General features: G+C 36.6%; 3 protein-coding genes across 4 annotated transcripts; 2 read left to right on the top strand and 1 right to left on the bottom strand.

Moving 5' to 3' along the window:
* The first annotated feature begins 2,718 nt into the window (after positions 1-2,718).
* On the top strand, positions 2,719-5,310 carry LOC113361453 (wall-associated receptor kinase 3-like). The gene is made up of 3 exons (XM_026604698.1): positions 2,719-3,576; positions 3,667-3,834; positions 3,971-5,310. The coding sequence occupies exons 1-3, from the start codon at positions 3,279-3,281 to the stop codon at positions 5,125-5,127; spliced, it is 1,623 nt and encodes a 540-aa protein (XP_026460483.1). The 5' UTR covers positions 2,719-3,278; the 3' UTR covers positions 5,128-5,310.
* A 560-nt stretch (positions 5,311-5,870) lies between these two features.
* Positions 5,871-6,891, top strand: LOC113361452. Its single transcript, XM_026604697.1, has one exon. The coding sequence runs from the start codon at positions 5,934-5,936 to the stop codon at positions 6,660-6,662; it is 729 nt and encodes a 242-aa protein (XP_026460482.1). The 5' UTR covers positions 5,871-5,933; the 3' UTR covers positions 6,663-6,891.
* Positions 6,892-12,941: 6,050 nt separating this feature from the next.
* Positions 12,942-14,621, bottom strand: LOC113361450. Of its 2 annotated transcripts, XM_026604696.1 has the most exons (3): positions 14,090-14,621; positions 13,579-13,643; positions 12,942-13,389 (listed from the first exon to the last, which is right to left on the bottom strand). In XM_026604696.1, exons 1-3 carry the CDS (start codon positions 14,478-14,480, stop codon positions 13,378-13,380), a joined length of 468 nt encoding a protein of 155 aa, XP_026460481.1. In that variant the 5' UTR covers positions 14,481-14,621; the 3' UTR covers positions 12,942-13,377. The 2 variants fall into 2 exon arrangements, with proteins under 2 accessions (XP_026460481.1, XP_026460480.1); XM_026604695.1 differs by lacking the exon at positions 13,579-13,643.
* Between the last annotated feature and the right edge of the window lie 1,132 nt (positions 14,622-15,753).

Genomic DNA, 15,753 nt, shown 5'->3' with positions numbered 1-15,753 from the left:
TAGAGGCCTGATTAGTTTTTTTTTTCTTTTTTTTTGAGTGTGTTCCCTTAGTTGACTTTTCGTATTCTTTGGCTTCACTTTTGCTTTAATAAAATTTTGATTATAAAGAAAAAAAAAGTATATTTCTAGCTTTACTATGTTCTTTAACAAAACTGCATCAAAATTAATCTTAACAAAAGGTCCCACAGGTTTAGCCCATCCAACATCTCTATTCATCCTAGCTAGTACATATGTGTTATGTAGCGACCAATTGATGCATCACATTCCTTCATGAATTGGTTTATCTGGTCAACCAGTACTCTAGGATGAATATCAATATTTTCAAACACTTAGGAGCACTTGCTCTTCCAAATAAACCACAAAGTTGTTCATGTAATTACAATAATCTCGCGTCTTTGATCCACAATTTCAAAGAACCATTAAACCACTCACCAATCCAATCAATTATACTAAAATTGACAATTCTAAAGACTAAGACAAGATCAAGTGAAAATCAGACCCTCTCAGCATAATCACAATCAATAAATAAGTGTTGCAGACTCTCCGGATGACTCCTGCATAAAGGACAATTAACATCTACATTATGAACATATCTAGATATTTTATCATTTAAAACTAAACAATTTTGTATGCATTTCTATAAGAACAACAATATTTTAGGTGGCAGTCTAGATATCCAGAAATTATTTCAGGGGAATTGGTGGTTAGGTATAGAGGTTCAATCCTACTAGTTAGAATAGTTCTATAAGCACTTTTCACTGAAAACAAGTCGTTGTGATTTTGAATCCATCTAAGCCTATCGCCATTCATGAACCCTAACATGCATAATACGTTTACTAACCGTGGAATCTAATTATGTTATCATATCCCTAATCTTGAACCATCACCTATTTCGTCAGAACAATTTTGTTTGATGATCTCTAGACATTCTCTAATCCCTTTCCAAATCCAAGAACCTCTGGATGGAAAATGATCAACTAAAATTTAGATATCTTCAAAGTATTTATGCTTAAGGATTGTGACCCGTAAAGTTTCTGGTTGGTCCAACATCCTGCGCGCCAACCTGGCCAATAAAGAAAGATTCATCATGTCAAATCTTTAAATACTGAGAACATCCAATTTATTTTTGGAAGAGTCACATGGTCCCATTTCTTAATATAAATACCTTTAGATTCTTGTTACTTATTCTACCAGAATTTCATTTGTATTATCCATTTTCCTGGTAAGCTCCTTAGGCATTGGAAAAAAAAGGCCATCTAGTGAGAAGCAATAACTCCAAGGACACTTTAGGTGAGAACAGTTTTGGTCGTAGGGTTAAGGTACTTAGACAGCTAGATAACAAGTTTATCTTTGAAATTCCAAGAAGGGGTTCAAAAGACTTCGGCTTATTCCTTTGCAGAAGCAAGGGAACACCTAAGTATTTATCTTCTAGACCCAAGATATTCTATCCTTACTAATTCTAGCTTCTAGAAAAATCAAGCAATTATCGGTGAAGAATAAATAGCTAATCGCCAGTCTATTTTTGCTGACTCTCACACCATGAAAATCACCTTTTTGTTCAGCAGCTAATAAGCATTTGCAAAAAAATTCCACACATAAAATAAACAAATAAGAGGAAAGGATATCTTCTTGACGAAGGTCCATCTTCGGCAAGAATATGTCACCTGGTGCTCCAGGATTGACGTAGAAACCGTAAGAATACACTGTCCAATTAACCTGCAGACATCATCATGGAATCCAAGTTTTTCAAAGAATGTAAAACAAAATCGCACTCAACCCTGTAGAGTGCCTTTGATATATCCAATTTAATGGCCATAAGACATTTATTAGACCATTTTTTCATAGTTTCCATCAGCTCATAAGCAATAACAATGTTATCCGCCAACTGCCTATTTTGGAAAATAGATGCTTGATAGGGTGAAATAATTCAACTATATAAAGACCTAAGTCTGCTAGAAATGATCTTAGAAATTATCTTACACGAGTAAAGATCCCTAAAAATTGTTTGTAAAACAATTTCATATAGCCTTGAAGGCGATTCTGTCGATTGTTATAATCGTTCTAAAATCCAAATACATTTTCGAGGGCGAATTACATTGGCTTCACGTAGTTCTACATTACTGTGAAGATCCATGACCACCGGATGCGATCGTGTTTTTGATATACAACACATATTACTCCTCTGTTATAGGAGAATCAAATCTTAAAGAAGAGATAAGTTTGTTCTTGATGAAGAATAACAATTCAAATTGTGAAATCAAAAACTTTACACCATCCCTCAAATAGCATCGATTTCCTCAACGAACTACATGAATTTAGTACTTTTGTTGTATTTTAGAATATATAGATTTTGTATTTGTTCATTGTTTCAATTATGATGTATTCGATTCTTGTAAGCATTCTCGCTAATATATGAAACTGGGAGCGTTTGCTATTGTTCCTTCAAAAAAAAAAAAAAGTGCATCCATTTTATTCGGCAGTCCTGCTTCATGAGTTTCCCAATTTAATAATTGTGGACTTTGGTTTTTTTTTGGGCCTGAGCAAGCTCTCCCCAATCTGGAGTCTGGACTCGGGATCCAATTAGTCAGGCTAATGTCCAATTAGTCATGGTTACGGTTATACATGATCTAAACTTTGGGCAGTTAAGATTGGCGCCTAAAAACTCAAACTCTCTACAGAATCTGAAAAATCAAAACCTAAACCAAATTCCAGTACAACATAAGATCAAAAAAATACTAGAGTGAAAATAATCAAACGTAGTCACTTGATAAGCACGATTTTTGTTCTCATTTCACTACAAGTCCTTATATCCCAAATCTCTGCAAATTCAATCAATGAGTGCCCACAAAAATGTGGTTCCATCAAAATACCATTTCCTTTCGGGATTGGAAATCAATGTTCATTATCACCATTTTACGAAGTTTCTTGTTCAAACCACACTCCATATCTTGTCACAACTGATCACCAAATTTTAGGCATAACAAATGGCGAATTACGTATAAATTCAACTTCTTATATTGCTAAAGATTGTTAAAATCAAAATAGTACAATAACCCATATTTCATTACCAGAAAACGGACCACTTTCAGTATCAGATTCATCAAGCAATTGGATGCGATACAGTTGCAGTAATTACAGATGATAAATCTTTCACTAGTGGTTGTGTTTCTCTTTGTTCAACACCAAGAAGTGTTGTTAATGGTTCATGTTCTGGAATCGGTTGGTGCGAATCCACTGTACCGAAAGGAAAACGGTATCTAGGATTAGGTACTAGTAATATGTTCGGTTACAAAAATGTTTCAGATTTTTATAATTGTAGTTATGCATTTGTTGCTGAGAAAGGAAGTTTTAGATTTGTGGAAAATGAATTAAGAAATTTTTCAGAGACTGCGAAAGATATGGCTATGAGATTGGATTGGAGTATAGGTAATTATAATTGTTCAAGTGCAAGTGGTAGTTTTATCTGTGGGAAGAATAGTTTCTGTGTTGATTCTACAATGGGTACTGGTTATCTTTGTAACTGCTCTGAAGGGTTCTCTGGAAATCCATATCTGAATGGAACCAGAGGTTGTCAAGGTTGGTTTCTCTCTAACCCTTACTAGATTGAATGTCAGTTATCTTATATCATGGTAAAAAAAATTCTACTATCTATTGCTGTCATTACAGATATAGATGAGTGCACTGATTTAGAGAACAATCCGTGTGTTGGCGGCGCTCGTTGCCGCAACAAAGTTCCAGGGTATCAGTGCATATGTCCATTTAGTAGTGCTGGAGATGGAAGGAAAAACGGTTCCGGTTGTAAGAAGTTGTATCTAGTTATTGAAGCTGTTCTTGGTATGTTTATAGTTCTTGACATCCTTGTCTGGATTCTATTTCACATCAAATACTGCACTGGGCATAAACTTCTTACAAATTTTTAAAATTTGTGGATTCATTCTCATTCTGTGTTGTTGTTAAACTGTGAATTCAGGGACGGGACTGGGTTTAGGAGTGGTTTTATTATGCGGTTTATGGTTCTATTTTGCGCTTAAGAAACGAACTCTGGTCAAGCTCAAGGAGCAATATTTTCGGCAGAATGGAGGTTTATTGCTGAAGCAACAAGTTTCTAATCGGGAAGGCATGACGGAATGTGCTAGAATTTTCTCCTATGAAGAACTCAAAGCAGCAACACAAGATTATGACAAGAGTAGGATACTTGGGTCAGGTGGATATGGGACAGTTTATAAAGGAATTCTTGAGGATGGGAGTATAGTAGCCATTAAGAAATCTAAAGTTATGGATCAAAGTCAGATTGATCAGTTCATTAATGAAGTTGTCATCTTAACACAGATTAATCACAGGAATGTAGTAAAGCTTTTAGGATGTTGCCTTGAAACTGAAGTTCCAACCTTGGTGTACGAGTTCATTTGCAATGGAACCTTACACCATCATATCCACGAAAACGGAACTCAAATGTCATGGTCAAATCGGTTAAGGATAGCTGTAGAAACTGCCGAAGCTCTTTCATATCTCCACTCAGCTGCTTCAATGCCTATTTTCCATAGAGATGTGAAATCTTCAAATATTCTTTTGGATGAGACCTACACAGCAAAAGTTGCAGATTTTGGTATATCAAGACTGGTTCCACTAGATCAAACACAAATACCTACATTGGTTCAAGGGACATTGGGGTACTTAGATCCTGAATACTTTCAGACAAGTCAACTAACAGAGAAGAGTGATGTTTATAGTTTCGGCGTAGTTCTTGTCGAGTTATTGACCGGGCAGAAACCTGTTTCATTTGAAAGATCACAAGAAGATAGTAATTTAGCTATGTACTTTTTATCTTCATTGAAAACTAAGGATCTGAATGAGTTTTTAGACAAAAACGTAGTGAAAGAAGGAAATCTTGAAGAGTTGAGAAGAGTGACAGAATTGGCAAGGAAATGTTTGATTTTGAAAGGTGATAAAAGACCAACAATGAAAGAAGTTGCTCAAGAACTTGTTAACATTGCTGCATTCTGTAAACAAAGTGATCAAGTAGGAGAAGATGACAATGAACAACAATGGGCAATGGATTTGTTCGATCAAGCTAGCGACGATAGTTTCAACGCAGCATTATCTATTACTTATGATTTGGAGAGGTAAGGTAAAGCATGCATGGACCTTAGGTTTGTGTTGGCCACATGCAGTGCAATCAAATGCGACATGCATTTCTAAATTCTGCCATTCTTTTTTCTTCTTCTCTTTTTTCCCTTTAAGAATGCTTTGAAAAGAAAAGAAAAAGAGCAAAAGAGAGAAATAAGCATTATCAGTTTAGTCAGTAAGAAGCTTTTGCACCTTTGCAAAAGAAGTCCAACGTACAGTCGCACTCAAACAGCTAGCTCTTGTGTAGTAATCTTTAATTCACTATACATGTAAATTATGATTGTCCTAATTTACTGTTATATTACTGAGGTAGCAGTGCACTTGAGAGTTGGGACCAATAAAAGGTCGTCATTAGCTTTATTCCTATCCTTTAGCTGCTGCTGGGTACATAATCTTTTTTTACTTGCAGATCAGAACAAATCTAAGCACCTGAAACACTTGTTGAATAATTGAGGATAGAGTCTACGCAAAGATACACCTTGTTCCTTAATATAAAGCATGTTCCTGATAAAGGCAATAATCCTAGTCATTAAGTGGGATGAATGTAGAAATTTTATCAAAACTCTACATATTTTAAGTAGGTTAGTAGACTAATGAATGATCAATCAACTAGCGGGTCGAATTAGATTCTACGAAAAAATGCATTTGTAAGGATTAAGCAAAGTAGATGCTTACAATAAGAATATTATTAGGTAGCTCATTCAAAGCCAGATTAAACTCAGCCCTACAAAAGAATAAACACATCAATATAAACAAGTACATACATTTCTTGCCCATAAAACACAACATAGAAACCCCTACAAGCCATGAAGATTGACAAGGAAATTTCTCATCCAATTCATCGCCATCACAAACTCAAACTCGACTACACTGAAATCCCATTCAATTGCGAAGGGTGCAAAGAAGCTGGTATAGGTCCTCGGTACAGATGCCAAAAATGTGACTTTGACCTGCACAAAAACTGTGCTGTTGGACCTCAATTCATCACTCATCCTTTCTACAAGAAGTGTGAGTTTGAATTGCATTACCGACCTCCTGGCACGGTCATGCGATATTGTGATGCATGTGGAAGTGATGTTCTGGGGTTTGTTTACCACTGTAAGAAATGTGGTTTTGACTTGCACCCATGTTGTGCAAATCTTCCACAAGTTTTAGATGATGGTAAACATAACCTTTACTTATCTGTTAAGATCTCAAGTTCTTGTCATCGATGTGGTGGTAAAGGATCTGGCTGGGCTTACAGATCTGAATGCAAGAACTATAACCTTCATGTATCCTGTGTTAAGCAAATGCTTCTAGAAAACTGGCAGGCCATGTACTTCAAAGTTGACCAGAACAAAGTTAGAGAGATACAAACAAGAATTCCACATCTAAAAGGAAACGTGAAGAACTATCGCAACGGAGGGAAAAGCAGTAAAGTGAAGAGGTATACTCAGATGGCAGGTAATGCAGTCAGTATTGTAGGATCCGCGATTCTCGGTGATCCAACAGCTATAATTGCAGCTGCTGTTAATGGTTTCATATCCAAGGCCTAAACAGATGATGTAAATGGAAGAAAATGGTATGGGTTACGATCGTTGAATCATGTTATGGTAATCCCTGTTTATCCTAGTGTTTCTATAAATATGTTAATTACGCTTGTCATGTGCAAACTTGAATACTGGTTATGTTGTGTATCTCTTGGTTACCGATATGTTTTCGGCCATCAACTCCTCTGTATATTAAAACTAATCCAAAATAAAAGAAGTTTATAGTATTGGTATACATTGATCTTCCAGTTTAGAGATTCCAAACTCACCAAATGGTTTATATTTAGAACGACATACCTGTATTAAAGAACTTTTGTGTCAGTTAGCGTGCATATAAGTAAGTAATCGGGCCTACAAATCCATTATATCTATCTATCTGCATCACATAACACAGTTTTTTGCCCATTTGACTGTCATATAACATCTCTTGAGGCATATATAAAATGTTCATAAATTTTATTAAGTTCACCTAGTGCCATTGCTATAAATAATACATTTGACGAGTTTGCATAATTCATAGATACAGATCCAAACAATATATGCATAAGAGAGGTACACATACACTGCAATTCACAGATTCACCCTGTAGATTTACATTGACTTTTTCATTATATATCTTGCATTCGTGATCACTACAAGACTCCATCCCCGAAAATCTTATATGAAATAGCTGCATCCAGTGCATAGTGAAGGTATCATCTGGTCGTCACCTAAACATACAAAAGTTAAGACTTGAGACCAGCTCATAAAATGACAATGCAAATTAAACGTAATATATAGAGTTAATTAGTGTTTGGGTCGTAGATTTTGGTACCTTTTAGTGTTTGGGTTCTAAGTTTGTCCGTTATAGTGTTTGGGTCGTAGACCCGTTAGTCAAAACGGTCAAATGGTCAAACTGTTAATGTCTGTTAACTTTTCTTAGTTAACCAATTTACAGGTTTTCCATTTCAAATTCTCGTTTTAAAATTTGATTTTACAATCTAAGTCAGAGGCTATAACTTAATCATACAGTATTAAACTCGATTTGACGACAGAGATGACTGCACGTGTTAGTCTAATATTAAATATCATCTTTTAATCCCTTGCATCCATCTCTCAAATCAACTGTAACAGCTTCAACTTCAGTCCTACATAGCCGCTCAATTTCTTTCGTTCATCACTGAAATACATGGGAGCAAGTAAGGTTCTTCCTGCTTTCTTGGCAACAAAACACACCAAATTTATAATGTATATTTTAACCTATTGATTCTCTTCTAACCTGTTGACGACACCCACTGAACCATGACTCATGGTTGTACAAAGCTAATGCAGACTGGATGGGGACTTCTGTCGAACACTTGCTGGACAAGACCTAGTAATGGTGTTGTTCATTACCGAATCATCTTGTGCAAATGCCAATGGAAAATCCCTGCAAATTCATATAAAAAAAACCCAGACATTTCTAATCATTTATAAGTCTTAAAGAGATATCAATCTCCCACGATACATTCCCCCAAGGCCCCAAACCATCAAAATATGCTTTAATGGTAGCTAGCTTGTTTATAATGGCAGTAAAACTCCCCTCTCCTCTACTGATTTCTTGTTGTAACTATGTAAAATACCAATCCAACACTAACCCATCCATACTTCTTGTGAAACTCTGAAATACTCGTTTCAGTTCATTTAGAATTTCAATGGCAGAAACATGACTTTACTCGGCCAAACTCTGTCTGAAACTCAACAGAACTCGACTACTCTCTCTTTGTCTCATGAACCAAAATCAAACCCATCTTTCCTCTTCCTACACAACTCTAATCCTTCCTCCATTTTCCACATTCACTTCACTTTTCGCATCGACTCTGATCTTCCCTAATAGGCTAACCATCGGCTAATTCAAAATTTTAAACGAAATTCATATTTAACTAAAGGAAGTTAACGGTTGTTAACAGTTTGACTGTTTGACTACCAGGTTTACGACCCAAACACTATAACGGACAAATTTGGGACCCAAACACTAAAGGATACCAAAATTTACGACCCAAATACTAATTAACTCTAATATATACCAACTACATTTATATATAAAGAGGTACATAGTCAATTACTTTCTTCTTCTTCTACCCGCATTGTTCTTTCCCTTGGTGAAATTATCTACAAGAGCACCTCCAACTCCTTCACCAAGTCCTTCGATTATTCCTCCTTGTTAAGGCATACAAACCGTGTGACACATAGTACACGTTTTCCCTTTAAGAGTTGGTTCTAAAAATAAGTCTTTTTGTATTTTAAGAAATTAGTTTAAGTTAGGAAACTATATTTCCTTGTAGTCCAAGGAAAACTTATATATATATATGTGCTTAGTAAAACTAGTTCATTATGTCAATCAATTAATAAAAAGAAGTTTTTGTTAAGTTTTGTTATTCTCTTCTTTAAGTTCTAAATTAAATCAAAACCAAAACTCTTGGATGTTTTAACTTGGTATCAGAGCAGGCTATTTGCGACGAGTCATTTGACCGCGCCTTTACTCCGCGTCACCCGATTTATTGTCCACGTGTTAGACCCAACGAGGCTACACGTGAGGGGGCATGTTGAGATTATTAGTCCCACATTGTCTGGGCAATCCAAGATCCTGCGATTTATAATTCTTAGGGCCTCTTCACTCATAGCCAATTGGTTTTGAGTTGGATGCCCGTATTCTAACAGTGGATTCCTGATAGTGGTGCTACAGATCACATCACCAATGATTTTTCTCGTCTTCAATTTCCTACTGAGTATACTGGTTCTGAACAAATAAGAATGGGTAATGGCTCTTCTATACCAATTTCTAATGTTGGTTCTTCTATTTTGGGCACTCCCAACCGTAAGCTGCAGCTTCGTAATGTTCTCTTCACACCTAAAATATCTCATAATCTTTTATCTATTTCTCGTCTCACTACTGACAACAATGTCTTATTTGAATTTCATCCAAATTTTTGTCTTGTGAAGGATCGATGTACCGGGAAGGTTCTTATTCGAGGGATTATGAAAGGTGGTCTCTATCAAATTGATTCTTTGTCTAATCATCCTCAAGCTTGCATAGGTGAACGTGCTAGTCTACAGTCCTGGCATACTAGAATGGGTCATCCAATGATGCGTACAGTTCGTAAAGTTATTTCTCAATTTTCTCTTCCAGTTTCTAATCAAACTATTAGTTTTTGTTCTTTCTGTCACGAACATATGAGTCATAAGTTACCTTTTCCTACCAGTAATACTGTTTATTTGCATCCATTAGATTTAATTCTCTCCGATGTCTGGGGACCCTCTCATATTTTGTCTACTGAAGGATATAAATATTATGTTATATTCATTGATGCGTATAGTCGTTTTACTTGGATGTTTCCTATGTCTCAAAAGTCTGATGTTTTCTCTCTATTTTTTCTGTTTCAAAAACATGTTGAAAATCTCTTTGGTCGTAAGATTAAAATTTTTCAAACTGATAATGCGGCTGAGTATCGCAAACTCACTCCACATCTTCAAAATTTTTCTTGAACGTCGTCATCGTCATATTCGTGAAACTGGTCTTACTATTTTAAATATGGCTTCTGTTCCGTCCTCTTATTGGTATGACTCCTTTTACACTACCTGTTATTTGATGAATCATGTTCCTTCGACTTCCGTTAATAATTCTTCTCCGTATGAAGCTCTTTTTGGTGTTCCACCTGATTACACTTCTCTTCGTGTTTTTGGTTGTCTATGCTTTCCTCACTTACGTCCTTATCGGTCTCATAAAATGGAGGCTCAGTCTTCTCCTTGTGTTTTTCTCGGATATAGTCCGTCTCATAAAGGCTATAAGTGTCTTCATGTTCCTACGGGTCGAATTTACGTCAATCGACATGTTACATTTGATGAGACTACTTTTCCCTTCGCCTCCACTTCGCATTCACCGTCATCGACTTCTTCACAGGTAATTCCATCCTTACCCGTTACTATGCCATCTTTGGATTCTGTTCATCCGCAGGTACAAGCATCCTTGGCAGTACTACCTACGAAAACAGTGTCCTCTCCAGCTTTGCGTTCAGACTCTCCAGCGTCTGTTCCTGTGCACTCTCTAATATCGGTTCCAGCCCATCTGTCTGCTACTTTTCCTCCTCCGGCCCATTCTCCAGAGTCTGTTCCTGTTTCCGCTGAAGCCCATTCTCCAGCGTCTACTACTTCTATGCAAGCCCGTGCAAAAGCTCCCGTTCCAACCTATCATTCAGCGTCCACGTCTTCTTCCGCTCAATCCCATATTCCATTGTCATCTTCGGTTTCATCTCCAGCCCATGATCAATCCCATCTTTCTCCATCAGTTCCAGTCCGTGTCTCCTCAACATCAAACTCAGCTCCGGTTTCGTTCACCCCAACAACAACATCTTTACAGCCTCCAGCTTCCACTCAGTCAACAACCTTGTCCAATCCTGTGCCATCTGTTTCTCATCCAATGGTTACGCGCGCAAGGGATGGTATTTTTAAACCGAATTCTAGGTATGCTCTTTTATGTGATTCTACTCTTGAACCTACATGTATCTCTCAGGATCATAAAGATCCTCAATGGCGTACTTCTTCCGACGATGAAATCAATGCTTTACTTCGGAATGGTACTTGGTCATTAGTTCCATATCATCCTTCCATGAATGTTATTGGTTGTAAATGGGTTTTTTCGAATCAAACGTAATCCTGATGGTACAATTGCGCGTTATAAATCTCGTTTGGTTGCAAAAGGATACAATCAACAAGAAGGGATTGATTACTCTGAAACATTTATTCCGGTTGTTAAACCATGTACTATTCGTCTTATTCTTACATTGGCTTTGTCTTCCAATTGGCCAATTCATCAACTTGATGTGCAAAATGCCTTTTTACATGGAGAACTTCAAGAAGAGGTGTATATGAAACAGCCACCGGGCTACGTAGATTCTCGTTTTCCTACGCATGTCTGCAAGTTGCATCGTTCTCTTTATGGTCTCAAACAAGCTCCCTGTGCGTGGTATCACAGGCTTAGTACCTTTTTGTTGCAAATTGGTTTTGTCACTTCGAAGTGTGACTCGTCCTTATTTCTCTATAACGGCTCTCTTGGTACTATCTATTTACTAGTCTATGTGGATGATATTATTGTTACAGGTTCTAACTCTACAAGTATTAAGTCTATCATTGATCGTCTACAACAAGAATTCGCAATCAAAGATCTTGGCTTCTTGTCTTACTTTCTTGGCATTGAAGCAGTTCGTACATCCTCTGGTTTGTTTCTCTCTCAACAAAGGTATGCTCATGATCTCCTTATTCGTGCGAAAATGGATGGTGTTAAGCCTATTCACACTCCACTTAGTACTTCTGGGGACATGTCTTCTGATCACAGTACCTTGTTGACTGATGCTACTGAATATCGTAGTATTGTTGGAGCCTTACAATATTTGACTTTTACTCGTCCGGATCTAGCATATGCTGTTAATAAGGTTTGTCAATTTATGCATGCACCCACTGAGTTTCACTGGGGCTTAGTAAAGCGTATACTTCGTTATCTTAAAGAAACATCTACGTTTGGTATTCTTCTTCGGCCGTCTTCTTCTCTACAGTTATCCTTTAGCGCATATACTGATTCCGATTGGGCTGGTTCTCTTGAAGATCGACGTTCAACCAGTGGTTATTGTGTATTCTTGGGTGGTAATATTATATCTTGGAGTGCTCGTAAACAAAAAGCCGTGTCACGTTCTAGTACTGAAGCAGAATATAGAGGTCTTGCTATTGCTATTGCTACTGCTGAAATTATGTGGATTCAATCACTTCTATCCGAACTTCATGTTTCTACTCAATCACCTCCAGTTCTATGGTGTGATAATCTTGGCGCCACATATCTTACTGTTAATCCTATATTTCATGCAAGGACGAAACATATTGAGATTGATTATCATTTTGTGCGTGATCAAGTTGCTTTGAAACTTCTTGATGTTAGATTTGTGTCTTCAAAAGATCAAATTGCAGATATCTTCACCAAACCTCTGTCTAAAGATCGATTTTCTCTACTAAGATTCAAGCTCACAGTTCAAGATCACCCATTACGCTTGCGGGAGGGTGTTAAGGCATACAAACCGTGTGACACATAGTACACGTTTTCCCTTTAAAAGTTGGTTCTAAAAATAAGTCTTTTTGTATTTTAAGAAATTAGTTTAAGTTAGGAAACTATATTTCCTTGTAGTCCAAGGAAAACTTATATATATATATATGTGCTTAGTAAAACTAGTTCATTATGTCAATCAATTAATAAAAAGAAGTCTTTGTTAAGTTTTGTTATTCTCTTCTTTAAGTTCTAAATTAAATCAAAACCAAAACTCTTGGATGTTTTAACTCTCCTAAGAACCCATAACCATATTTGATGCAATTCGAGCAGCGGTACCAACAAGGCTAGGTTTTTCAGGTGTGACAACAAATCCATTAGCATTAAGTCCATTAATCATGTTTTTAGCACAAACTGCATGTATGTGGTACTTGTCACAAACTTCACAGCCATAGGCTCGGCCTGGACGTTTGGTTTTGCACTCATTACATATGATCCCGACTTCAGTACTTATAAGTGTTGTTGATGGTAAGAGTTTCAACGTATGTGGGTGCAATGTTTTAAAATCCACTTTGATGTCGAGCTTAGAACAGCAAGGACGCATTTCAAAATTACATGTGCTGCAGCGAAAAGCATACCCTTTCGTGGACTTGCCACATATGTCACATCCCGACCTTAAGAATCCACCTGCACACGATTGAATAGGAATCTATAATTTATACAACATATCAGAAGAAAGGCACAGCTATGTGTAATATACTTATATACAAGTGCTAACAACATGTATAACCAACTTAGGGAATTATAATGAGTTGTATATTTTTTAGCACAAAATCCAGAACAGTATCAAATTCCTTCTACTGTCACTTGACTCACTGAGTTTTTTTGGGATAAAACCCCATTTTGAATTCGAACGAGTTTCCTTGTTTGAATGGTAAGATCTGACTTCCGAAAAGCAGATGAACATGTGTAAAAAATACCAATATAAGTTCAATGTATATTTGTGAGAAAAGAGGATCTAAGTAAAACTTTGTGTAAAGATACAAAATCATATATAATGATGCAAAATGTTATCATGTTACTGTGGGTAGAACGTATTACTTCGCTAAATTTGGCGCCATGGTTTTTAATGTTCGTTTCCTGGATATAGCTAGCAAAATGAAGTTTTGTCGATAGAGCATATATATAACAGCAACAGTCTGGTGAACATATTCGTATCTAATGATATTCTGGCGCAATGACGGCTTCTTATATGCTTATAAATTTTGTGAAAACTCATGACAGGGCATTTTCTCTTTGACATACATAGAGATATTATAGTGCAGCACTTCAAATTGAACAAGACAAGATATGGCTAAGAAGTAGAAATGAAAATTAGAGTACTTACTTGCTGCTTTGGTGTGGAAAACAAGTTGATGTTGGCTGTGGAGTGGGTGTTTCAGAATTGAATGAGGAGCTAATGCACAAAATTCATGCAATTCAAAATCACATTTTTGGCAACTAAATCTTTTCCCTGCACCAAATTCTTTGCAGCCCATGCAAGTGAATATGTAAGGAAGGTTAACCTTAACTAACGGGTGTTGTGGATGACTGAAATGGACTTTCTCTTCTACTTGAATATTTGAAACTGCCACTGATGGAGTTGAAGCACCTGCCACTACTGTTGTGGAACCAAATGTTGTTGATTTCATCAAGGATTTGTTGTTCGTCATCGTCATCTTCATGAGCGCACAGTTATTATTCTTCATCAAGGCACGATTATTCTTAGTTGTGGCCATCTAGCTAGCTAGATCTCTTGTTGTGTTTTTTTTTTTATGCAAGTGTTGCAAGACAATGATAATACTACTAACTAAGAGAAAATTTCTGATGAATTTAGAGAAGAGATATACCCATATATATACTACGAATGTTTCGACCAAAAGCAAAATACACAGTTGATGTGATCTTGAGAAAATCACTCATGGATTTAGAGGATGACAGTAAGATCGGATCAATAAAAGCATTTTACTGTGTTTGTGAGAATTTGACAATAATGTATTACCAAGTGTACTATTTATAGAGCTAGAGCTAGCTAGGTGTCGGCAATAGGTTCGATGTCGTAACTCTAAAGTGGAAAGATAGATGTTAGGAATTACTAATATGATGAGAGATTAGCTAATCACGTTTATGAAAACAATGGCAAATGTGTGTATGCCCTTAGCATGTAGACAACTAAAATGAGCCAGCTGATCACGTTCAAGGTGTAGGAGCAAAATATTAGGCTTTAATTTATTCTAGCTAGCAAAATCTTATTGATTGAACCTTAAACAATTTAGAGCAAATTTGCATGATTGTGTCTTGCAGTTTTGAAGTTCCTAGTTTACGCGCAATGTTTTTGAGACTTTCCGGCTCTCATGATTACTTGCATAATTTTCTGAGCATCCAATAACACAAAAGGAGCTGATTCCTTGTTCCCCATTCAGCAAGAGCCTCTGCTTCTTCTAGTTACTCCAATGCCAGCTGCCAAAGCCTGAAATGTGGCCCAGAAGTTTGCGATACTTCCTGCATTACCTTTAGCTATTAATAAGATTCTGAGAAAACTCATGGACTGCTTCCCTTTTCTTTTCAAAAGAGAAGCACGAAGCATCAAATTAGAATAGGCACTTGCATTCTATATGTGTTGCTGCTTTTTTATGATCATATTATCCACTATAAATCTGTTACAAATCATTCGCAGACCCACTTTAGATTAATTAAGCCAATCGTGTTAAAGGAAAAGAATTTGAACCCTGATTAAAACAGTATAGATCTGCAAGGGTTCCGTGGAAGTCTGTTAAAAGTCTTGATTCCGCAAATCATTAAGAAATCTAATCAGTCTTAAAAATCAAGAATTTAGTTAGTTCTTTCTCTAAAGATATGACATGAAAGTCTTCAGAAGAAAAGGCACTTTCTTAGTGTATCAGATTCCAGTTGCACTACGTGCTACCTGACTACTGGATCAATATTCACGTGAGAACTGGAGCTTCTTCAATACCAGTCGGCAACCCAATGAATGAGCTCTCTCAGTTGTTG

This window comes from Papaver somniferum, chromosome 3 (genome assembly GCF_003573695.1).
Source record: "Papaver somniferum cultivar HN1 chromosome 3, ASM357369v1, whole genome shotgun sequence".
Classification (NCBI taxonomy): domain Eukaryota; kingdom Viridiplantae; phylum Streptophyta; class Magnoliopsida; order Ranunculales; family Papaveraceae; genus Papaver; species Papaver somniferum.
The sequence above is the reverse complement of the archived record's forward strand: the minus strand, read 5'-3'. Positions and strand labels throughout refer to the sequence as shown.

What these genes read in the sequence shown, in the direction of transcription:
- LOC113361453 (XM_026604698.1), top strand. Translation starts at nt 3,279, where the DNA reads ATGTTCGGTTACAAAAATGTTTCAGATTTTTATAATTGTAGTTATGCA. An exon ending in TGGAACCAGAGGTTGTCAAG is followed by an intron (nt 3,577 to 3,666) that starts GTTGGTTTCTCT and finishes CTGTCATTACAG; the next exon opens with ATATAGATGAGTGCACTGAT. An exon ending in AGTTATTGAAGCTGTTCTTG is followed by an intron (nt 3,835 to 3,970) that starts GTATGTTTATAG and finishes CTGTGAATTCAG; the next exon opens with GGACGGGACTGGGTTTAGGA.
- LOC113361450 (XM_026604695.1), bottom strand. Translation starts at nt 14,480, where the DNA reads ATGGCCACAACTAAGAATAATCGTGCCTTGATGAAGAATAATAACTGT. An exon ending in TTTCCACACCAAAGCAGCAA is followed by an intron (nt 13,390 to 14,089) that starts GTAAGTACTCTA and finishes AATCGTGTGCAG; the next exon opens with GTGGATTCTTAAGGTCGGGA.
- LOC113361452 (XM_026604697.1), top strand. Translation starts at nt 5,934, where the DNA reads ATGAAGATTGACAAGGAAATTTCTCATCCAATTCATCGCCATCACAAA.